Below are 26,296 nucleotides of genomic sequence, written 5' to 3'. Positions count from 1 at the left end.
TGTGGCTGTTCCTTTCCTCAGGACAGTTCACAGGGAACTGAGGCTCAGACATAAACACCTCGAAGTCCATAAAGGTGCAGAGTCTGGGGCTGCCCAGACAGAGGTGACAAATGCCATCGGTGGCAGGGACACTGGTGGACATAGAGGGAAAAGTCCACACTGGCAGGATCCCAGATAGGTATGAAGTCAAAATAATGGGGGAGGAAAGTAAATAAAAGTGAGGCAGGCCTGAGGCTCTGCAGTTCATGGTCACTTCTGATTGAGGGAGCTAAAGGGTGCAGCCAGAGAACTGAGGATGTGTCAATCGACAGACTTGGGCACATGGGGGTGGGGGCAGTGGCCACGGTTGAGAGACAAGAAGCATGAGAAGGGAGTGGGAGATGCTTATTCTAGTTCTTGTCCTCCTGTCTTGGCTCTACTGGCCCTGCCTCCTCCCAGTCACGGACTGAAGAGTTTCCTCGTCCTGTGACTGACTCATCCACGTGTGCCTCAGACTGTTCTACAGCCAAGTTCGAGCCTCACACTCACTAGTATTTCCTAATCAAAACTTAGCCTGAGCCATTTCCTCTTTCCTTTCTAGGTCCACATACTTAAAGCTGCCCTGCATAACCATAGTTCCTACATAGGCAGGTTGTTGGGAGAATGAAATGTCTTAATATGTATGTAAAGGGTTTAAAACAGAGCACTTCAGCACATGCTTTGATTGGTGCAATCACTACCTTTGATGCTGATTTAATCAAGCCACCTCCTCCAGGTCAATAGTATCATAACATGGGGTCTTGCAACCACACGGCCTCACCTCTGTCATAGTCAAAAAATGGAGAAATGATATTCCCTGGACCTGTCACAACCTCTTTGGATGTGGGTGACACAAGGTTGGTGGGCTCTTATGACCTTCTCGTGCTACCTCTTGTTAATTATTTGGGTCCTGATGTCACCTCCTCTACCAGTCTGGGGGCTCCCAGGGAACAGGATTCACACAGGGCTCATTTGTCCCTTCAGATGCAAACTTTCTCAGAGTATAGGGTTCATCTTTTACTTTATGGTAGAATTAAGTGCCCCCTACCCTCCAGGACACACATGTGGTGATCTTGGTGGTGGCCCCAGCTCCTGCCTAAGGATAGCTCTAGGCTGCTGCAGAGGAAGGAGGGGACCCTAGAGATCTCTGTGGACTCTGGGCAGATAATCACAGTGCAGGGCAGAGGCCTGGAGAAGCAGCTGCACAGAGGACTCTGCGGTGGGCACAGCCAGCATCTGCTGATACTGACGGTGTGTGTCTGAGAGGAAGCCACCGGGTGAGGACAGACCTTCAGGCATCAGTGGAGGGCCCAGGATTGAGGCCCACCCAGCGCACGGAATTTTTCATGTTCCCATTCCCATGGTAGACAGAACTCATCACAGGGGTGCTGGCTGGTCATCAGAAGTTAACCACTGTACCCTTAGCAGTTAACTAAATTAGTCCCCAAATAAGACAACTGAAGACAATATATAAAGTTAAAAGCTAATATCAGAGGATCAAACTATGCTCAATTCTCTTAACTGTGGCCAGAACAATACCCAATTACACTTTATAAGACCTGAACTAAATTCATTACCCAAGAACAGAAAATTCACAGTCTATTATCCAATTAAAAAATTACTGAAAAGAACAGGAAAATATTCCCATGAGCAGGAAAAAATATTTAATTAATAGAAACAGTGGCGGTAGTGAAAGAAATAATGGTATTAATAGACAGACTATAAAAACAGGTAATCTTAAGCTTACATCCTTACTAAAGGATATGAAAGGAAACATAAACACGATAATACAATATCTGAAATACACTGTATGGGATTAACAGTAGATTAGGTTCTGCAGAAGCAGAAGATCAGTGAACTCAGCAATAGGAACTATCCAAAGTGAAACACAGAGAGAAAATGATGGGAATAAATGAACAGATACTAAATTAGGTCTGAAACAACATCAGACATTCCAACTTAACTGTAGTAAGAGGCTCAGTAAGGGGAGGGGAAAGACAAAGTACTTGCAAAAATAATGGCTGAAAATCTTCCAAGTAGGATATAAACTCTAAACCTAGAGATCCAAGAAATTCTACAAAACCCAAGCAAAAGAAACATAAAGAAAACCACTCCAAGGCAAATCAAAATCAAATTGCTGCAAACTAGTGTAAAGAAAATTTTAAAAGCAGCCAGAGAACAAAGACCCGCTACTCACAGAGAAGATAGGAGGGAAAGGCAGCCTTAGCCCCAGAGAAACCAGATCAGGAGGAGGCAGAGACAGATAGACACAGCCCCTACCCAGTGTCACTTACCCCATCTCCATGGCAGTGATGACACCAAGGACAAGCAGTGTGGGGTGGAATAAGGTAACTCAGCATTAGATGTTTAGCAATATTACCATAGAATTCCCACGCTTAACGCTGACATTCTTCTAGTTTAATGCTGAAGTTCTCTTTATCTTACTTTTAAAAGTGATCATAACTAGTTTCTTCCTCTCCTTGCCAGATCCTTTCTACAGAATTGAGTTTAGCCCCAGCACAGACACTTTCCCTCTCTGAACCACAGGTTTTCTCCGCTATAAAATGTAATGATTTCACCTCTCCCACAGGTCCCAGGTGCTTGACTGAAGGCTGAGCACACTGTGCTGTCCCCTGCAAAGCAGATCCTTTCCCCTTACCCTATTTATCACAAATACTCAATTAGCAATGGCAGGATATCTACATAAATCAGGTCTCAATTGCCAGCGGTATTGCTACTGAATCTCATAAACAATCCCCATCTCCCCGGGTTGTTTAAAATTTCACGATACCTGTAATGCTGGGTTGGCGTTTAAAATTTTTTTTTTTTTTTTTTTTTTTTTAGCATATATAGAACCTCAAACATTGCGACTGGCAGGAGCTTCAGTCAATCTGGAAGAGGGAGAGAGAGAGAGAGAGAGAGAGAGAGAGAGAGGGAGAGAGAGGGAGAGAGGGAAAGAGAGAGAGGGAGGGAGAGAGAGGGAGAGAGGGAAAGAGAGAGAGGGAGGGAGAGAGAGGGAGAGAGGGAAAGAGAGAGAGGGAGGGAGAGAGAGAGGGAAAGAGAGAGGGAGGGAGGGAAAGAGAGAGAGGGAGGGAGAGAGAGGGAGAGAGGGAAAGAGAGAGAGGGAGGGAGAGAGAGAGGGAAAGAGAGAGGGAGGGAGGGAAAGAGAGAGAGAGAGGGAGGGAGGGAAGGAGAGAGAGAGGGAGGGAAAGAGAGAGAGGGAGGGAAAGAGAGAGAGGGAGGGAGAGAGAGAGAGGGAAAGAGAGAGGGAGAGAGGGAAAGAGAGAGAGGGAGGGAGAGAAAGAGGGAAAGAGAGAGGGAGGGAGGGCAGGAGAGAGAGAGGGAGGGAGAGAAAGAGGGAAAGAGAGAGGGAGGGAGGGAAAGAGAGAGAGAGGGAGGGAGAGAGGGAAAGAGAGAGGGAGAGAGGGAAAGAGAGAGAGAGGGAGGGAGAGAAAGAGGGAAAGAGAGAGGGAGGGAGGGAAAGAGAGAGAGAGAGGGAGGGAGGGAAGGAGAGAGAGAGGGAGGGAAAGAGAGAGAGGGAAAGAGAGAGAGGGAAAGAGAGAGATAGAGGGAGGGAGGGAGATAGAAAGGGAGGGAAAGAGAGAGGGAGGGAGGGAGGGAAAGAGAGAGGGAGGGAGGGAGGGAGAGAGAGGGAAGGAAAAAGAGAGGGAGGGAGGGAGGGAAAGAGAGAGAGAGAGGGAGGGAGGGAAAGAGAGAGAGAGGGAGGGAGGGAGGGAGAGGGAGAGAGGGAAAGAGAGAGAGGGAGGGAGGGAGAGAGAGGGAGAGAGGGGAAGAGAGAGGGAGGGAGGGAGGGAGGAGAGAGAGGGAAGGAAAGAGAGAGGGAGGGAGGGAGGGAAAGAGAGAAAGAGAGGGAGGGAGGGAGAGAGAGGGAGGGAGGGAAAGAGAGAGAGAAAGAGAGGGAGGGAGGGAGAGAGAGGGAGGGAGGGAAAGAGAGAGAGAGGGAGGGAGGGAGAGAGAGGGAGAGAGGGAAAGAGAGAGAGGGAGGGAGAGAGAGAGAGGGAAAGAGAGAGGGAGAGAGGGAAAGAGAGAGAGGGAGGGAGAGAAAGAGGGAGAGAAAGAGGGAAAGAGAGAGGGAGAGGGAGGGAAAGAGAGAGAGGGAAAGAGAGAGAGAGGGAAAGAGAGAGAGAGGGAAAGAGAGAGAGAGGGAAAGAGAGAGAGGGAAAGAGAGAGAGAGGGAAAGAGAGAGAGAGGGAAAGAGAGAGAGGGAAAGAGAGAGAGAGGGAAAGAGAGAGAGGGAAAGAGAGAGAGGGAAAGAGAGAGAGAGAGGGAGGGAGGGAGATAGAAAGGGAGGGAAAGAGAGAGGGACGGAGGGAGGGAGAGAGAGAGGGAAAGAGAGAGGGAGGGAGGGAGAGCGCGCGCGTCAATTTCTCCGTGGTTTGCTGGGAAGTTTCCAAGTTGAGCGGCCCCCCCCATTCTGGAATTTACTCCAGTGTCCGCTGAATGCAGCCAGCGTGGCTGAGGACCAGGAGGGGGAGCGCGCTCTTCCCCTCGGCCGGGTGGGTGCTGCGAGGCCGGAACCCCGCTTTCCCCCGTACTTCGAGGCCCGGTTCGTCCTGCCCGGACATGTCTGACCGCGGGTGACTCGGGCCAGGCACCCCCGCCGTGTCGCCCACTCTCCCTACCCCCTCCAGGCACCGGCGCGCTCTTCCCAGCCAGGAACCGCGGCGGGGACTCACCGGCAGCAGGACACCGGCGACAACGAACATAAGGGTCTTGGGGACCCAGTGAGACCCGGCTCCTCGCGCCCGCCTGGGGCCTGAGACGCGTTCTGCACCGGCCCCCGGGGCGACCAATGCGCTCTGTCTCCTCTGTCCCATGGCGCTAGGGAGCGCTCCTTGTCCTCAAACCGTCGGTTTCAGCCCCCAAGTCGATCAGGAATCCTCCCTGCACGGTGGGCGTGGAAACATCCCCGCCGCCGGCGACGTGCGCGGACCCGGGCTGATTCACGTCACAAGCTAGAAGCTCTTCCTGAGCCTGACGGCCTTGGCTCCTAAAACAGCGAAGTTGCCTCATCCTGGGCAGGGCAGGAGGAGCCCAGGCCAATCAGAGCCAGTGTGTAAATTCTCCGCAGGTGGGTGACACTTCTAGGAACGTTTAGTCACTTTTTGGGGCTTACGGTGATAAGAGCCCTGTTACCCTCTGCAAACACCTCCAGAGGCCTAGGAGCAGGGAGGGGACGGGAACTAGTCTTTGCCCTGCGGAGTTGACCCTGGGCTGGTGGTTTGTTTCTGGGTCCTGTCTGCGCCAGTACAGGCACTGACCAAAACGGGGCGAATGATTTGGGGGTGGGGTGGGGGCCTGACGCCTTCCAAAGGCTGCGCTCTCCCCCGTGAAAAGGGCCATGAGGTTCAGAGTCGGCATTCAAAGCCTGTCCTGATCCCTCCCTCTTCCCAAGGCACCTGGCCCTCCTGCTGTAAAACCCTGAACCACCTCCGTCCTAAGGACTTTGGTCCTGGCTCAGCTTCTGCTCCCATCCACCCTGCTAAGGGCCTCACTGACAGCATTGATGCCACTGCAGACAGTCACTTAGGTGCTCTGTCCCAGCCAGAAGCTTATTTTAGCATCGCAGCAAGGCACTCAGCAGGGGATCAATGATGATAAGGGGGGCCTGAACCTAGGGTCACCACGAAGCTTCCACATCCTCCTCCCATCACCACCTTGCCATTGAGTCATCTAGCTTTTAGTCTCAGGTTCTTTGTATTGTTTTCAAACTGTATTTTTTAAACTGACGTATTGTAATTGTACATAAATATTGGGTGCAACCTGATGTGTGCATATGAATGTATGTTGTCTAATAATCCAACTTTATGCATTTATCATTTCTTTGTGGTGAGAACATTCTAGCTGTTTTGTAATACGCAGTCCTTGTTCACCGTAGTCACCCTATTGTGCAATAGAACACTAGACCTGCTCCTCCTATCTAATTGTAATTTTGTACTGTTGATCAACCACTCCCCTTTCTTCCCTCCTCCGTCCCCTTACCAGTCTCTGGTAGCCACTGTTCTATTTTCTGCTTCTATCACATCAATTCTTTTTCTTTTTTTTTTTAGATTCCACTTATGAGTGAGGTCATGCAGTATTTGTCTTGTTGTGTTTGGCTTATTTCAATTAATATGATGTGCTACTGCAAGTGACAGGATTTCACTCTTTTTTTACTCTGCAGAAGTATTACATTGTGTATGTGCCACCCTTTCTTTATATACTCATCGGTTGTTGGACACTTAGGTCGTTTCCATATATGGCTATTGTAAACAGTGCTGCAATAACCATGGAAGTGCAGATAGCACTTCAACACACTTTCATTTCCTTTGGATATATACGCAGTAGAGGGATTACCAGAACATATGGTAATTCTATTTTTAATTTTTTGAAAAACCTCCATACTGTTTTCCATAATGGTTATACTAGTTTACAATCCAGCTGCTGTAGATTGAATGCCCTCTGCCCACCAAACTCATGAAGCTTCCATTGTGTCACCCAGTTTTTGTGTATTAGAAACTTGGCCCACCATTGTGACTGTTGATGGAGTGGAAAATCTTATTATGGTATTTGAAAGGTGGGGCCTTGAATAGGTGATTAGATTGTAGGACCATGCCATAGAGAATAGATTAAAAATGGTGGTCATGAGTGTAGTTCTGAGGGCCTTAAAAGGAGAATGCAGGAGAACTTCTCTCTCTCTCTGCTCTGCCATTCTCACCCTGTGACACCCTGTACTGCTGTAGTTACCTGGCCAGATGTGTTCCCTGGACTTTGGACTTCCCAGCCTCTGTAACTGTAAGCAATAAATTTTACTTTCTTACCAATCACCCAGTTCCAGGTATTTGTGTTATAAACAACTGAAATAGACTAATACACCTACCAACAATGTGCAAGGGTTTCCTTTTCTCCACACTCTCACCAAAAGTTGTTTACTTTTGTCTTTTTGATAATAGCCATCCTTACTAGAGCAAGGTAGTATCCCATCATGGTTTTGATTTGCATTTCCCTTCATGAGCAGTGATGTTGAACATTTTCTCATGTGTCTGTTGGTCATTCGTATGCGTCTTTTGAGAAATGTCTGTTCAGGTCTTTTGCTCATTTTAAAATTTGGTTATTTGTTTTTTTTGGTGTTGAATTGTGTTGAGTTCCTTATGTATTCTAGATATTAACCTCTCATAAGATGTGTAGTTTGCAAATATTTTCTCCCATTCTGTAGGGTGTCACTTCACTCTGTTAATAGTTTCCTTTACTGTGCAAAAGCTTTCTGATTTGATGTAATCCCATTTTTCTGTTTTTGCCTTTGTTGCCTGTGCTTTTGAGATCTTATTTAAAAAATTCTTGCCTGGCTCAATGTCATGAAGCATTTCCCCTGTGTTTTTTTTAGTAGCTTCATAGGTTCACAGGTTTAACATTTAGGTTTTTAATCCATTTTGAGTTGACTTTTGTATATGGTGAGAGCTAGGGGTCTAGACTCATTCTTCTGCATGTGGATATTTAATTTCCCCAGCACCATTTATTGAAGAGACTGTCTTTTCCCCAGTGTGTGTCCTTGGCACCTTTGATGAAAATCAATTGGCTATAGGGGCATGAATTTATTTCTGGGCTTTCTATACTATTCCATTGGTCTATGTGTTTGTTTTTGTGCCAGTACCATGCTGTTTTGGGTACTATAACATTGTAGTATACTTTGAAGTCAGGTAGTGTGATGCCTCCAGCTTTAAAAAATTTTTTTTTTGTTTTTGCTTTTGTTTTATTTTGCTCAGGATTGCTATGACTACTTGAGGTCTTTTGAAGTTCCACATGAATTTTAGAATTTTCTTTTCTATTTCTGTGAAGAATTTCACTGGAATTTTGCATTGAATCTGTAGATCACTTTGGATAGTATGGCCATTTAACAATATTAATTCTTCCAGTCAGTGAACATGGTGCATCTTTCCATTTATTTGTGTCCTCTTCAGTTTCCTTCATCAATGATTTATAGTTTCAGTGTAGAAATCTTTCACCTCCTCAGTTAAGTTTATTCATAGTTAATAATAGGATTTGCTTTGTAGCTATTGTAAATGGAATTGTTTGGTTGATTTCTTTTAGTAGTTTCCTATTAGCATATAGAAATGCTACTAATTTTTTTATGTTGATTATATATTGTGCAACTTTATGAATTTGTTTATTAGTTCTAACACATTTTTTGGTGTAGTCTTTACGATTTTCTATACATAACATCATGTCATTTGCAAACAGGGAAAATTTGACTTTTTTCCTTCCAATTTGCATGCCCTTAATTTTTTTTTCTCTTGACTAATTTCTCTGGCTTGGAATTATAGTACTATATTGAATAGAAGTGGTGAAAATGGGCATCCTTTGTCTTGTTCCTGATCTTAGAGGAAAGGCTGAAAGCTTGTCCCATTCAGTATGATATTAACCGTGGAGTTGTCATATATGGCCTTTATTGTGTTGAGGTACATACTTTTTCTTTTTTTTTTTAAGATGACCAGTAAGGGGATCTTAAACCCTTGACTTGGTGTTGTCAGCACCATGATCTCCCAAGTGAGCTAACTGGCCATGCCTATATAGGGATCTGAACCCATGGCCTTGGTTTTATTAGCACGACCCTCTCCCAAGTGAGCCATGGGCTGGCCCTGAGGTACATACATTTTATACCTAGTTTGTTGAGAGTTTTTTATCATGAAGGGATGTTAAATTTTGTCATATGCTTTTTCAACATCTATTAAAATGATCATATAATTTTGTTTTTCTTTTCGTAAATGTGATGTATCCCATCTATTGATCTGTATATGTAAAACCATTATTGTATCCCTGGGATGAATCCCACTTGATCAGAGTGAATGATCTTTTTAATGTGCTATTAAATTTGGTTTGCTAGTACCTTATTGAGGATTTTTGCATGTGTGTTCATTAGGGATATTGGCCTGTAGTTTTCTCTTTTTGTTGTGTCCTTGTTTAGTTTTGGAATCAGAGTAATGCTGGTCTCATTTATTGGAAGTATTCTCTCCTTTTCAATATTTTGGAAGAGTTTGAGAATTGGTATTAGTTCTTCTGTAATGTTTGGTAGAATTCAATAGTGGAGCCATCAGGTCCTGGTCTTTTCCTTGATGGAAGACTTTTTATTACTGATTCAATTTCCTCACTCGTTATTGATCTGCTCAGATTTTCTATTTCTTCAAAATTTAATCTTGATAGGTTTCATGTGCCCAGGAAATTGTCTGTATCTTCTATATCTTCTATGTTATCAAGTTTGTTGGAGTATAGCTGTTCATAACAGTCTCTTATGATGCTTTGAATTTCTATGATATCAGTTGTAATACCTTCCTTTTCATCTCTGATTTTATATATTTGAGTCTTCTCTTTTTTGTTTTTAGTCTAGCTAATGGTTTGTCAATTTTGTTTAAGTTTTTAAAGAACCAACTCTGTTTTGTACATATTTTGAATTTTGGTTAGCATTCATTTTGTTTATTTCTATTTTGAGCTTTATTATTTTCTTCCTTCTACAAATTTAGGATTTAGTTTTTCCTTGTTTTTCTAGTTCCTTGATGTATACCATCAGGTGATTATTAAAAATCCTCCCTCTTTTTGATGTCGACACTTATTGCTAAAAACTTCTCTCTTAGAACTGTTTCTTGTGTGTCCCATAGGTTTTGGTATGATGGGTTTACATCCTTATTTTTCTCAAGGAATTTTTTTATTGGTTATAAATATTCATAAGATACAAAGCTGATTGTCACCCCTTGTGCCCATGATGTGAGGGTCAGATTCATACTGGCAGCATACTCATTACTGCAAATTGCATTTGTACCACGTGTCTCCCACCCAATTATCCCCAACCTCCTTCTCCCTTCCCCTTTCTCCCCCACTTCACCTGAAAGTAAAGGGATGTAAGGAGATATTAAATTCAAATGCATACCAGAAACAAGCAGGAATAGCAACAGCAATATCAGATAAAGTAGGCTTCAATTCAAAAACTACTAAAAAAACAAATAAGGTCATTATGTAATGATAAAAGTATTAATTCAAAGGGAGGATTCTAACAATTATAAGTATGTGTGCACCCAACACTGGAGCACCCAGATATATAAAGCAAATATTATTAGACATAAATAGAGATAAAGTACAATATAATAATATTAAGGGTCTTCAACACCCCTACTTTTGACAATGGAGAGATCATTTTGACAAAAAATCAAAAAAGAATCATTGAACGTAAACTGCACCATAGACCAAATGGACCTAACAGACATTTACAAAACATTCCAACCAACAGCTGCAGAATCCATATTCTTCTCAACTGTATGTGGAACATTCTCCAGGATAAATCATATGTTATGGCATAAAACATGTCTTAACAAATTTAAGAAGATAGAAATCATATCAAGTATGGTTTCTGACCACAATGATACAAAACTGGAGCTCAACAACAACAGAAAATCCTTAGAAACTTCACATATACATGGAAATTAAACAACATGCTCCTAAACAACCAATGGGTCAATGATTAAATTAAAAAAGAAATTTAAAGGAAAAGATCAACAAAACAAAAAGTTGTTTTTTCAAGAAGATAAATAAAAGACAAACCATTAGCTAGGTTAACAAAAAAAGAAGAGAGGAGATCCAAATAACAAAAATCAGAAATGAAAAGGAAGACATTACAACCAATACCACAGAAATTGAAGAATCATTACAGACTGTTATAAAGAACACAATGAAACAAGGAAAAATATCCAGTATATTAAGGAGGAAGTTTACAAAAAGATCAAGACCTTAAAAGAGAATGTGGCACAACTTCCGGAATTGAAGAATTCATTCAATGAAATAAAAAACACAACTGAGAGCTTCAGCAGCAGATTAGACCAAGCAGAGGAAGAATTTGAGATATCAAAGATGGTCTTTGTGAAATGACACAGATGAACAACAAAAAAAAAAAAAAAAAAAAAAAAGGAAAAAAGAATTATAGAAAATAAAACCTAAGAGAGCTAGTAGACAACCCTAAGCACACAGACATCCAAATAATGGCTATTCCAAAAGGGGAGGAGGAAGAAAAGGCATTGAAAACCTATTCAATGAAATAATAGCAGAAAATTTCCCAGGTATAGGGAGAGACATGGACCTTCAGATCCAGGAAGCTCAAAGATCCCTAAATAGATTCAATACAAAAAGATCTTCTCCAAGACATATTACAGTCAAACTGACAAAGCTCAAAGACAAAGGGAGAATTCTAAAAGCAGCAAGACAAAAGTGTCAAGTCTCCTATAAGGGAGTCCCCATGAGACTAACAGCAGACTTCTCAACTCAAACTCTATATGCCAGAAGAAAATGGGATGACATATTCAACATGCTGAAAGAAAAAATTCTCAGCCAAGAATACTAAACCCTGCAAGGCTGTCCTTCTGAAATGAGGGAGAAATAGTGTATTTCCTAGACAAACAAAAAGTATGGGAGTTCACACAACAAGCCTGGCAAGAAATTCTCAAGGGAGTTCAGCATCTGGAATCTGAAAAACAATAATCATTGCCATGAGTACACAAGAAAGAACAAAGCCCACTGTTAAAACAAAAATACTAATGAGAAAGAGAAAGAAACTCAATCTTACCATCTCAAAAAAACCAACAAACATTGAAGATGAATAATAAAAGGCAGAAGAAAGGAACAAAAGATATTTAAAAAATCCGAACAAAAGTGATAAAATGCCAGGAGTAAGACAATACTTGTCAAAAACAACCCAACATGTAAACGAATTTAACTCCCCACTCAAAAGACACAGTGTGACTGGATTAAAAAGCTACGTGCTATCTGCAATGGACTCACCTCAACTGTACAGAGACACACAGACTAAAAGTGAAGAGATGGAAAAAGATATACCACACAAATAGAAACCAAAAATGAGTGGGATGAGCTGTTCTTATAGCAGAGAAAAAAGAGATTTTAAACCAGAAACCATATAAAGAGACAAAGAAGGCTACTATATAATGATAAAGGGATCTGTCCATCAAGAAGACATAATAGTCATAAACACATATTCCCTCAACACTTGAGCACCCAGATATTCAAAGCAAACACAATTAGACCTAAAGAAAGAGATAAACCCTAATATGACAATAGTGGGGGACCTGAACACACCTCTCTCAGTACTGGAAAGATCATTCAGACAACAAAACAACAGAGAAATGCAGAATTTAAACTACACCTTAGACCAATTGGACCTTGCAGATATCTACAGAACATTTCATCCACCAACTACAAAATACGTATTCTTCTCATCAGCACATGGAACATTCTCAGGATAGACCACATTTTAGGTCCCAAATCAAGTCTTAGCAAATTAAAAAAAATAAAAATAATTTCAAGTATCTTTTCAGACCACAACAGATTGAAACTAGAAATCAGGAACAAGCAAGACTCTGGAAACTACACAAATACATGAAAATTAAATAATAGGCTCCCAAATGACCTATGGGTTCAAGAAGAAATAAAACAGGAAATAAAAAGATTTCTTGAAACTAATGCAAATAAAGACACATTATACCAAAATCTGTGGGATACTGCAAAAGCAGTAGTAAGAGGCAAGCTTATTGCAATAAATACTCACATCAAAAGAATAGAAAGACTTCTTTTTTTTTTTTGTCTTTTTGTGACCGGCGTACCTCGCTCAGCCAGTGAGCACACCGGCCATCCTTATATAGGATCCGAACCCGCGGCGGGAGCACTGCTGCGCTCCCAGTGCCGCACTCTCCTGAGTGCGCCACAGAATAGAAAGACTTCTAATAAATGACCTAATGCTACACTTTAAAGAACTAGAAAATCAAGAACAATCCAATCCCAAAAGGAGTAGACAGAAAGAAATAAAGATCAGAATAGAACTATTGAAACAGATGGCCAAAAATCAGTACAAAAGATCAATGAAACAAAAACTTGGTTTATTGAGAAGATAAATAAAATAGGGAAACTATTAGCTAGTTTAAAAAAAAAGGAGGAGGAGGAGGAGAAGGAAGAAGACCCAAATAACAAAAGTCAGAAAGGAAAAAAGGAGACATTAAAACTGATACCACAGATATGCAAAGAATCATTAGAGACTATTATAAACAATGATATGACAATGAATATGAAAACTTGGAGGAAATGGATAAATTACTGGACACACGCAAACTACCAAGACTAAATCAAGAAGAAATAGAAAACTCGAACAGACCAAGCAATGAGATTGAAGCAGTAAACAGCAGCTTCCCAACAAAGAAAAGCCCAGGATCGAATGGCTTTATTGCTGAATTCTACCAAACCTTTAAAGAGGAATTAATACCAATTCTCTTCAACTATTCCAAAAAAGTGAAACAGAGGCTACTCTTTCAAACTCATTCTATGAGGCCAGCATCACCCTGATATCAAAACCATACAAAGATACAACAAAAAAAGAAAACTACAGACCAATATTGCTGATGAACAAAGACGAAAAAATTCTCAACAAAGTATTAGCAATCAGAATACAGCAAAACATTGAAAAAATTATACACCTTCATCAAGAGACACAAGTCAATAAATGTGATACACCACATCAACAAAATCAAGGACAAAAAACAATACGATTATCTCAACAGATGCAGAAAAAGCATTCAATAAAATTCATCATCCCTTCATGATAAAGACTCCCAGCAAATTAGATATTGAAAGAAAGAATCTCAACACAATAAAAGCCATTTATGACAAACCAATTGCCACTATCATCCTGAACAGGAACAAGACAAGGATGCCCACTCTCACCACTCCTGTTTAACATAGTATTGGAAATAGCAGGCAGAGCAATCAGGCAAGTTAAAGAAATAATGAGCATCCAGATTGGAAAAGATGAAGTCAAAGTGTCCCTGTTTGAAGATGGCATGATCCTATATAGAGAAAAATATAAAGACTCTATCAAAAAACTCTTATACCTGAAAAACAATTTAAGTAAAGTTGCAGGATACAAAATCAGCAAGCAAACATCAGTAGCATTTTTGTACTCCAACAACAAACTAGCAACAAAAGAAATCAAGAAATCTAGCCCATTTATAACAGTCACACACACACACACACACACACACACACACACACACACACACACACACACACACACACACACAAAAAAAACCATCTAGACATAAGTTTTACCAAGGAGGCAAAAGATTTCTATAGTGAAAACTATAAATCACTGCTGAAAGAAATTAAAGAGGACACAAAAAGGTGGAAATACATTCCATGTTCTTGGATTGGAAGAATTAACACTGTAAAAATGTTTGCATTAAACAAAGCTATGTACAGATTCAACATAATCCCCATCAACATACCAATGACATTCTTCACAGAAATAGAAAAAACAATCCTGACATTCATATGGAAATATAAAAGACCCCAAGTAGCCAAAGAAATCCTCAGCCAAAATAAATAAATAAATAAATAAATAAATAAATAAATAAAAATAAAGCTGGGGGCATAACATTATCTGACTTCAAATTATACTGCAAAGATATAGTAACCAAAGCAGCAGGTACTGGCATGAAAAAAGACACTTGAAACAAATGAAACAGAATAGAGAATCCAGAAATCAACCCATGTACTTACAGCCAACTGATTTTTGACAAAGGCATGAAGAACATACACTGGGGAAAAGATTGCCTTCAGTAAATGGTGCGGGGAAAACTGGACATCTGTATGTAGAAGAATGAAACTAGACCCATACCTCATGCCATATTCCAAAATCAACTCAAAATGGATTAAAGACTTAAATATAAGACCAGAACTATAAAACTCCTAAAAGAAAACATAGGGGAAACACTTCAGGAAGTAGGACTGGAGAGAGACTTTATGAATAAGACCCGAAAAGCACAGGCAACAAAAGAAAATAATAAAGAAATGGGATTATATCAAACTAGAAATATTCTGCTCAGCAAAGGAAACAATCAACAGAGCAGAAAGACAGCTTACAGAATGGGAGAAAATATTTGCAAACTATGCATCCAACAAGGGATTATTATCGAAGATATACAAGGAACTCAAACAACTTCATAGTAAAAAACCAAATAATCCAATTAAAAAATGGGCAAAGGAACTGAATAGGCATTTTTCAAAAAAAGGCATACAAACAGTCCACAGGTACATGAAATAATGCTCAATATCACTAATCATCAAGAAAATTCAAATCAAACCACATTGAGGTATCACCTCATCCCATTTAGACTGACCATTATTAAAAAGACAGAATAATCAATGCTGGTGAGGATGTGGAGAAAGCGGAACTGTTCTACACTGTTGGTGGGACTGTAAAATAGTACAGCCATTATGGAAAACAGTATACAGGCTTCTCAGAGAACTATAGATACAACTACCATATGGCCCAACAATCCCAATTCTGGGCATATACCCAAAGGAATGGACATCATCACGTCAAAGGAATACCTGCACCTCCATGATCATTGCAGCCCTGTTTACAGTAGCCCAGATATGGAACCAACCAAAATGTCCAACAATGGATGACTGGATAAGTTATCAAAAACACAGTATTTATACAGAATGGAATACTACTCAGCCACAAAAAAGAATGAATGAAATTCTGCCATTCACAGCAACATGGATTAGCTTGATGAAAATTACATTAAATTAAATAAGCCAGGCACAGAAAGAGAAATACTGCATGTCTTCACTCATAAATGGGTGCTAAGAAAGAAGGAAAGAAAGAAAAAGAAAGACCACAATAATGCATTCAACTTTCAGAAGGAGAGAAGAGATCTATGGTTGTTAGAGGTGGGAAACAGAGAGGGAGAGGGGAGTTAGGGAGAAGTTGGGTAAGGGACACAAAGAATAACTATGATTTACAATAATGAATATGCTAATAATATTGATTTGATTATCACATATTGTACAAAAGTAATGATAGTCAACATGGTACCTTCAAAATATATAAAATCAACTATGCTTCAATAAAAATAAATAAATAATTTTTAAAAGGAGTGAATTTTATGAAATGTGAATTATGTCCCCAATAAAACTGTTTTTTTTTTTTTTTTTTTGTCTTTTTCGTGACCAGTACTCAGCCAGTGAGTGCACCGGCCAGTCCTATATAGGATCCGAACCTGCGGTGGGAGCGTCTCTGCGCTCCCAGCGCTGCACTCTCCCGAGTGCGCCACGGGCTTGGCCCTAAAACTGTTTTTTAAAACAAAACAAAACAAACAAGCAAAAAAAGATTCCTTATACGGATCTTGGGGAAAACCGGAGACAGTGTGATCTGTGTGTGCAAATAAGGACCCTGGCGAGCTTATGTATGGGATGTCTCTTGGACTTCCAAGATCTGCACTCTCTTTTTCTTGCTGTACCATAATCTTTGCCTTTAAAGAAAAGTCTGATGTGAGTTTAAAAAAAGAAAAAACAAACCATTACACAGCTGATTGGGCAGCTTTGTGGTGGCCTCTTCAGGAGTCAAGGCCCCAGGTGGACCAGATGTAAAGCTGGTACAAACACATGCAAGCATGACCAGCTGGGCAGCTGTACAGCATCTCTCTGGGAAGTCTGGGCCACCAACAGACCAGCTGTCAGGCCAGTGAGGCAATGAACAGCAGGGTTGGGCAGTTCTGCAATGGACTCTCTGGGGAGATGGGGTCACTGCCGGGCCAATCGTCAAGCAAAGCATGAGTACATGTGCACATGATGGGCCAGTGGGCTTCTCAATTTCCATCCCACTGTGAGGTTCACCTGTCCCCTGGGAAGGTGGGGTGCTACACAGTTTGAACACCAGGGTCTTGGTCATTCCATCTGGCCTAGGCTTGGGCAGCTTCTTGGGTTGTGGTGCCACAGGCACTTGTGTGAATGGGCTAGAATGAATATACAGCTTCAGGGATTGACAGAGTCAGTGGTTACTGGTCCCCCAGGGCAGGATGCACTCTAGGAGTGAGATTGGTTTCAAGATGGCACTGTGCTTTAGCAGCTTAGGTTGCAGGGGTACTCGATGTGGCCTTCTACTCTGAGACAGTGCAGCCATATAAACTCCCAACTACTCTCCAAACTGAATTTTGGGCCCAATAGTACTGGCAGACTCTCCTGTAGCAAAGACTGCTGGTATCTGTGTTGGCAATGGGGATCATTGGGGATTTCCGGTTTAATTTTTCACTGTAAGAAGTTCTCTCTGACTCCAGGATTATCCTCATGGGGAAAATAGTGTGGCAGAGGCAGAATGCATTGCTCCCATCTCTATGGTGCTATCCTGGGCTTTCACATTCCACAGGGATTTTGCCATTCCCCGGGTGCACTTCAGCATACTTCCTCTGTCACTCCAGTCAAAATATAGTTGTTTGTTTGTTGTTTTGGCCCTTTCTTGTGAGGGGGATGAGTGCCAGGCAACTCTAGTTGGCCATTTTGAAGATGTCACTCCTGGTCTCCAGTTTTGATGACAGTTAAATGTCATCTCCACCCTACTGCTCCTAGTGTCAGGCAAGTCCTGGGAAATCAATTCAGGCTTTCGTCTGCATGTTCCTTCCCTTATAGATTCTATAAAGCACATGGGAGGCAGGATTGTGGGAGACTATTTGGCAGATGAAACTGGATGAACCTAAGTAGGGTTCTCACATGGGTCAAGCTCTTCTAGAGCCATGTGAACCCAAGGCCCAGGGAATCCAGCATTCTAAAAACCATGTGAGTCAAGGTCCTGATTTCACAATCTCACAGGGTAACTAAATGGCTGGAGAGTGGGTAGCGGGGAGGGGATATCGAGGGAGCCTCCAGTCATAGCCCTGGCAAAGTGTGTGGCTGAGGCACAGGCACTCCAGGGATGACCTTATTGGCACTGGTGTTCAGGCCCAGTGGAGAGAGGGAGGTGGGTGGGGTGGTGGCTTCCTTGGCTGAGCTTGACTCTCAGAGCTGACCTGGACCAATTGTCTAACTTTGGGCAAGTACCCCACACCCCTCTTTTTTCAAGGTTTGAACTTGATTGACAGTGTTGGGATTTTGTCTGAAGCACCCTAAAGGGCTGTAGCCTGGGATCAGTACTGGGTATAAAGGTGTGTTGCTGAACATTTGTGGTTCCAGAAATGAGATTATTGATGTTTGGGGAAGACTCCTTAAGTGTTAGAGTGGAACTGTCAGGATGCACACATAGTGTTTACATCACCCTAAAACTCTGGGCCCTTGTGGGCAAGGACCAGTAATGGTCTGTGGAACACCTGCAGCCCAGCCTGGTACATGGTCGATGCTCAGTACATTTTGTATGGAGTAAATTGGCTGAATAACCCTAGTAACAACTCTCAAAGAATCTTCCAGACCAGTGTTCTAGTTGAGTATATTTGTTTTCATCCTACAGTCTTCTTCTGGAGACAAAAGTATATATGTTTATTATAAATATATTAAAAAACCCAGTGCTTTGAGATTGATAATATTAAGATCTTATAATCTACCTCCCCTATAATTTAAGTTTTCAGAATATTTTCTCAGGATAACACCACATATACAAAGAATATACAGAAAAGAATGGATTCATAGTCTTCAAACGTGCTTTTCAAGTTCCTCCTTTCTTCATTTCAAGACTTATTTTGAATAATTTTCAGTCTTTGTCTTTGGAAATCTCTCTCACTCTTTCTAGCAGTTGAGCAGATTTCCTCAATGCTAGGATGAGCTGATAACTGCAAATGCACTGAGTAATCACTGTAATGAGAAGGTTGGTGGAGATTCCTAGAGAGAAAGAGCTGGGGTTCTAACTGGGGGAGGCTGGGTGGTGTGGGGCCTTCTCCCCCTGGTTCTGTTCCTGATGGCAGAAGTGGCCAATGGAGGGCACAGATTTTTTGGCTCTGACCCTCAAAAGCACAGGCAACAAAAGCAAAAATAGACAAATGATATCACACTAAACTGAAAATATTCTACAAAACAAAACGAGACTACAAGAATAAACAATCAATAGGAAGTGGGGCAAGATGGTGGACTAGAGGTGTCTATGACACCAGGATCTGCACAGAAGGGATTTTCTCTTGTGAAAAAGGTAGGCAGAGTACTCACATCAACCTCCAACCTCACCACAGAGGCCCGAAGATCCTTTGACAGGACAATGCTAGAGCCAAGTGTGGGGAGCATCCTAGCATAGGTCAGTGAGTCACTCAGCTGAACAAACTACAGAGTCTACACTACTGCATCCATCCAGAACAGAGCCATTGCACTCTACCCAATTGATACCCTAAATCACATTTGCAGGTGAAAGTCTTTCCCCATGCAAGCCATTCCACAAAACTTAAAGATGTGACTGTTCTACCAGATGCACAGATATCAACACAGGGAAACAAGAAACATGAAAAAACAAGATCACAGGACAGCATGAAAAAAACAAAATAATGCTCTAGCAACTGATCCCAAAGAATCTGAAATTGCCAACATGCCAGAAAAAGAACTCACCTTAATGTTCTTAAAGAAATTCACTGAGATACAGGAGACTACATACAAACAGGTTGACAAAATCAGAAAAATGATTCACAATCTTAATGAGAAATTCAACAAAGAGATAGATATCATTAAAACAAATCAAGCAGAAATGCTGGAATAGAAGAATTCATTGAATGAGATATAAAGTACATCTGAGAATCTCAACAATAGACTAGATCAAGTAGAAGAAAGAATTTCTAAGCTTGAAGATAGCAGTTTTAAAATAACACTGAAAGACAGAAAAAAAGAATAAAAAAGATTGAATAAAGCTTAAAAGATATAGGGGACACTATTAAGTGGACAGGTGTTTGAATTATGGACATTCCAGAGGAAGAAAAAAAATATTTTGAAAATGTATTTAATAAAATAATAGCTGAGAAATTCTACTAGTCTTGGAAAAGGTACGAATACACAAATCCAGGAAGCTCAAAGATCCCCAAATAGATTCAACCCAAACAGGTCATCTCCAAGACACGTTGTAGTCAAACTATCCAAAGTTAAAAACAAAGAGAGAATTCTAAAAACATCAAGAGAAAAATGTTGTCACTTATAAGGGAATCCCCATTAGACTAACAGCAGACATTTCAGCAGAAACCCTACAGGACAGGAAAGAATGGGACAATATATTCAAAGTACTGAAGAAAACAAAAGAAAACAAAACCTCCAGCCAAGAATACTTTACTCAGCAAAGCTATCCTTCAGAAATGAGGGAAAATAGTCTTTCTCAGACAAGGAAAAATTAAGAGAATTTATCACCACAAGACTGGCATTACACGAAATGTTCAGGGGACTCATACATCTAGAAGAGAAAGAATGATAATGGCCATCATGAAAATATCTGAAGATGTAAAGCTTACTGCTAGAGTAGATACACAAATTAGAAAGAGAAAGAAACTAAACTTTATCAATACAGAAAACCACCAAATCACAAGGGTAAACAATAATATAGGAAGAAAGGAACAAAGTATACACAAAAAATCAGAAAACACCCAACACAATGACAGGTGTAAGACCTCACACATCAATCATAACCTTGAATGTTTGTGGATTAAATTCCCCAATTAAAATATATAGTCTGGCTGAATAAAAAAATGACCCATTGGTTTGCTGTCTACAAGAAACACACCTTACCTACAAAGACACACATAAACTGAAAGTGAAGGAATATAAAAAAATAGTCCATGCAAATGGAAACAAATGCAAGTAGGAGTAGCTATACTTAGATAAAACAGCTTTAAATCAAAATCTCTACTAAGAGACAAAGGCATTATATAATGATAAAATGATCAATACAGCAAGAGGATATAACAATTATAAATATGTATGCTTCCAACCCTGGAGCACCAAGATATATAAAGCAACTATTATCAGATCTAAAGAGAGAGATAGACACTGACACGATAATAGTTGAAGACTTTAACACACTACTCTCAGCACTGGAAAGATCATTGAGACAGAAAATCAACAAGGAAACATCAGATTTAAATGGCACCATAGACCAGATGGACCTAACAGGCATATATGGAGCATTCTATCCATCAGCTGTAGAATACACATTCTTTCCCTCAGTAGATGGAACATTCTCTAGGATTGCCCATATGTTAGGCCACAAAGTAAGTCTCAACAAGTTCAAGTAAATTGAAATCATATCAAGCATTTTTTCTGACCATAATGGAATAAAACTAGAAATCAATAATAAGAGGAACTTGCAATACTACAAAAATAAATGGAAATTAAACAACATGCTCTTGAATGACAAATGGGCCAAAGAACAGATTAAGAAGGAAATGAAAAAAATTCTTCAAACTAATGAAGATAGAGACATAATATACTAAAACTTATGTAGAGCCACGATAGTACTAAGAGGAAAGTTTATATCAATAAATGCGTACATCAAAAAATAGAAAGATTCAAATAAACAGCCTAACAATGTACCTCAAGGAACTAGAAAAGCATGAATAAACTAATTCCAAAATAATGAGAGGAAAAGAAATAACAAAAATCAAAGCAAAAATAAATTAAATTGAGAATAAAAACACAATACAAAAGACTAATCAAATGAAAAGCTGGTTCTCTGAAAAGATGAACAAAATCAACAAACTGTAAGCCAGACTAACCAAGAAAAAAAGAGAAAAGACCCAAATAAATAATATTAGCAATGCAAATGGAGGCATTACAACAGATAGCACCAAAATACAAAGGATCATCAGAGACTATTATGAAAAACTACATACCAATAAATACAAAAAACCTAGAGGAAATGGATAAATTCCTGTACACACACATCCTGCCGAGACTGAATCAAGAAGAAATAGAAAACCTATATAGACCAATAACAAAAAAATAGATTGAATCAGTAATAAAAAGTCTCCCAACAAAGAGAAGCCCAGGACCAGATGGCTTTACTGCTGAATTCTAACAAACCTTTAAAAAAGAACTAATGCTAATACTTCTTAACCTATTTCAAAGAAAACTGAAGTGGACAGAATTTTTCCAAGTTCATACCATGAGGGCCAACATGACTCTGATACTAAAACAGGCAAGGACACAACAGAAAAAGAAAACTATATGCCAATATCCCCAATGAACACAGATGCAAAAATCCTGAATAAAATACTAGCAAACCAAATCCAACAGAACATCAAAAAGATTATATATCACAATCAGGTGTAATTTATCCCTGGGATGTAAGGATGGTTCACCATATACAAATCAGTGAATGTAATTCATCACATCAACACAATGAAAGAAAAAAAAATATGATCGTATGATCAACTTGATAGATGCAGAAAAAGTATTAGATAAAATTCAACAACTCTTCATGTTAAAGATTCTCAACCAGTTAGATGCAGAAGGAAAGTATCTTAATACAGTAAAGGCTATATAGGATTAATCTATAGCTAACACCATACTGAATGGAGACAAGCTAAAAGCTTTGCCCCTAAGAGCTGGAACAAGACAAGTATTCCCTCTCTCACCATTTCTACTCAACATAATACTGGAAGTCCTAGCCAGAGCAATTAGGCAAGAGAAAGAAAGGACATCCATACTAGAAAGGAAGAATTCAGATTGTCTCTGGCTGCAGATGATATGATTAATATATAGAGAGACACCTAAAAACTCTATCCCAAAACTCCTAGACCTGATAAGCGAATTCAGTAAAGTAGCAGGACACAAAATCAACACATAAAAAATCAGTAGCACTTCTATAACCTACAACAACCTCACAGATAAAGAATTCAAGAAATCTACCCAGTTCAATTAGTAATAACAACAAAATACCTAGGAATAAATTTAACCAAGGAGGTGAAAGATCTCTACAATGAAAACCATAATGCACTGATTAAAGAAATTAAAGAAGGCACACACAAAAATGGAAAGACATCTCATGCTCATGAATTGGAAGAATCAATATTGTCAAAATGTCCATACTACCCAAAGCAATCTGCCAGTTCAATAAACTCCATCAAGCAACTAATGACATACTTCACAGAAACAGAAAAAACAGCTCAAAAATTTATATGGAACAACAAAGGACCCCAAATAGGCAACACAATCTTCAGTAAAAAGAACAAAGTGGGGGGGTATCAGACTCCCTGATTTCAAAATATATTAAAAAGCTACAGTAATCAAAGGAGCAGAAAACAGACACATAGACCAACGGAACAGAATAGAGAATTCAGAAATAAATCCAAGTAGCTACAACCAACTGACTTTTGACAAAGGAGTCAAGAACCCACATTGGGGAAAAGACAGTCTCTTCAATATATGGTGCTAGAAAAATTGGAGATTCATGTACAGAAGACTGAAACTAGACCTCTGTCCCTCACCGTATACCAAAATCAACTCAAAATGGACTAAAGACTTAAATGGTAGACCTGAAATGCTAAAACTTCTAGAAGAAAATATAGGAAAAACACTTCAGTACAGAGGTCTAGGCAAAGATTTTATGAATAATACCACAGAAGCATGGGAAACAAAAGCAAAAATTAAGAAATTGGATTATATCAAACTAAAAAGCTTCTGGAGAGTGAAGGAAACAATCGATACAGTGAAAAGAAACCCTGCAGAATGGGAGAAAGTATTTGCAAATTTTGCATACAACAGGGGATCAATATCCAAATATACAAAGAACTCAACTAAAAAAAAAATCAGATTAAAAAATGGGGAAGGGAACTGAATAGACACTTTTCTAAAGAAGACATACAAGTGGCCAAGAGGCAAATGAAAAAAATATGCAATATCACAAATCATCAGAGAAACGCAATGCAGAACTACAAAGAAATATCATCTCACACCAGTTAGAATGGCTGTTGTCAAAAAGAGAAAATAACAAATTCTGGTGAGGCTGTGAGAAAAGGGGACTCATACATTATTAGTGGGAATGTAAATTAGTACAGCCACTCTGGAAAACAGTATGGCAATTTCTCAAACAACTACAGATAAAAGTAGCATGCAATCCAGCAATCCCACTACTGGATATATATACAAAGGTATAGAAATCAACAAGTTGAAGGGACATCTGCATTCCCATGTTTATTGTGGCTCTATTCACAATAGCCAAGAGTTGACATTTAGCCCCTAAATGTCCTTCAACAGATGATTGGATAAAAAACAAATGGTTTATACCCACAATGGAATACTACTCAGCCAAAAAAAAAAAAAAAAAAAGAATGAAATTCTGCCATTTGCAGCAACATGGATGAGCTTGGAGAAAATTATGTTAAGTAAAATAAGTCAGAAACAGAGAGAGAAATATGACATGTTCTTCCGCATATGTGGAAGGCAAAAAAATTGATTTCATAGAAGTAGAGAGTAGAATAGTGGTTACCAAGACTTGTAGAGGGAAGGGAAGGATATTGAGAGGATTGTCAGTGAATACAAAATATTAGAAAGATCAAAGAACAGGATCTTGGGCTCCATAGTAACATAGGGAGACTATAGTTAACAACAAAGTGCTTTGTATCTTTGAATAGCTAGTAAAGATGGTGTTGAATGTTCCTAACACAAAGAAGTGACAAATGTTTGAGGTGATAGGTAAACTAAGTACCCTGATATGATCATTGCACACAGTATGAATGTACCCAAATATCATATTGTACTCCATAAATATGTACAATTATCATGGACCAATTAAGAAAAATAAATTAAAAGGAGAGAAAAAAAAAGAGAAATAGAGAGTAGAATAGTTGTTACCTCAAGCACAGAAAGGGAGAGAGAGGAGAAAGGGGAAGGTTGGTAGACTGATACAAAGTTACAAAGTTAAAGGTGGATAGGAAAAATAAGTTCTGGTGCCCTAGGGTGACAATAGCTGATAATATTGTATTGTCTGATTCAAGATAGCTAGAAAAGAGGATCTTGAATGTTATAACCACAAAGAAATGATAAGTGTTTAGGTGATAGATATGCTAACTATTTTGATTAGATCGCTATACTATATGTGCATGTATTGAAACAACAAACTGTACCTCATATATGTACAATACAAAAAACAATAAAGCATATATGTAAAATAAAAACGGAGGCCACCATTTAGAAATACCTAAAGGCCAACCACCTATAACCACATAGCCAAAACTTAAGTCATTCTGATTTCTCCAAAACACCAGCTCTCGTCACAAACAAAACAGGAGATGTTGCTTTGCCCTCCACGAATTTGTCACCCTTCTTCCCCTGGGTAATGGGGATGCAAAGGATTACTTAAACCCCATCACTTCTGAGCAGTGAGAAGCCCCAAAGTGGTTAATCTCCAATCAGAACCCTCAGGCAAGAGGCATCCCTTCCTTGGGAAATTAACCCCGAATTGGGGTTTTCTTCCTGCGTTTATTTTCCAGACCAGGAAGTTACAGGAAGAGAACATAGGTTGGATTATAGTTTAACAATATAGACTGGTAACTTTCAGTGAAACAAGCCAGATGACATTCCAGTAAGGCAATTAAGTGGTCCTATCAACAAAAGCTTGATCTTAGCAATTTTATTTCTCCTTCCAGCAATTTTCTAGTATCTTTACATAACAATCAGTAACTAGTCTGTCCTTGAGCCAGCAACCTTGTTGTGTTACAAATCTTTATCTTACACCAGAGACTTTATAGCCTGAGGAATATTTCTAGTCCTCCACAAGGTCAATATCTGAAACTGTGCTGATTGGATCAAGGCTGTCCCTGGTGACAATGGCTGCTGGTGCCTCTGGATATGGGCAGTTCCTCAGCGTGATACTCAGCTCCCTCTGCTCTGTCCTCCACCTGCCCATCATAATTCCCACCACTTACACTAAACATTGTCTATGGACACAGGAATAATACCAGCATTAGAGCAGGCATCCTAGAATCCAAGTTGTTCATTCATTCAGGGAAGCCTTGTCTGGCTCCTGGCAACCACACTGTGCGAGGAACAATGCACTGTCAGGGACAAGGTGTGGCTGTTCTTTTCCCCAGGATCACTCCTGTTCACAGGGAACTGAGGCTCAGACATAAACAACCTCAACATCCGTAAAGGTGCAGAGTCTGGAGGGGCTGCCCAGACAAAGGTGACAAATGCCATTGGTGGCAGGGACACTGGTGAACATAGAGGGAAAAGTCCACACTGGCAGGATCCCAGATAGGTATGAAGTCAAAATAATGGGGGAGGAAAGTAAATAAACGTGAAGCAGGCCTGAGGCTCTGCAGTTCATGGTCACTTCTGATTGAGGGAGCTAAAGGGTGCAGCCAGAGAACTGAGGATGTGTCAGTCCACAGACTTGGGCACATGGGGGTGGGGGCAGTGGCCACGGTTGAGAGACAAGAAGCATGAGAAGGGAGGGGGGGAAGCTTATTCTAGTTCTTGTCTTCCTGCCTTGGCTCTACTGGCCCTG

At 40.2% G+C, this 26,296-nt stretch overlaps 1 protein-coding gene across 2 annotated transcripts in view; it reads right to left on the bottom strand.

Annotated features, from left to right (window-relative positions):
- Positions 1–26,296, bottom strand: part of TNFRSF10B (TNF receptor superfamily member 10b) — a 69,509-nt gene that overhangs the window by 39,107 nt on the left and 4,106 nt on the right. Inside the window, exon 1 of one of the 2 annotated variants that reach the window (XM_063084952.1) lies at positions 4,716–4,947. The exons of the other annotated variant lie outside the window; for it this stretch is intronic. Within the exon in view, the coding sequence (XP_062941022.1) occupies positions 4,716–4,856 (141 nt within the window). The 5' untranslated portion in view covers positions 4,857–4,947. Of the gene's footprint in view, positions 1–4,715; positions 4,948–26,296 lie in introns of those variants that run through there. 2 annotated transcript variants of the gene reach the window in all.

Source organism: Cynocephalus volans, chromosome 2 (genome assembly GCF_027409185.1).
Source record: "Cynocephalus volans isolate mCynVol1 chromosome 2, mCynVol1.pri, whole genome shotgun sequence".
Classification (NCBI taxonomy): Eukaryota; Metazoa; Chordata; class Mammalia; order Dermoptera; family Cynocephalidae; genus Cynocephalus; species Cynocephalus volans.
This window is presented reverse-complemented; position numbering and strand designations above follow the sequence as displayed.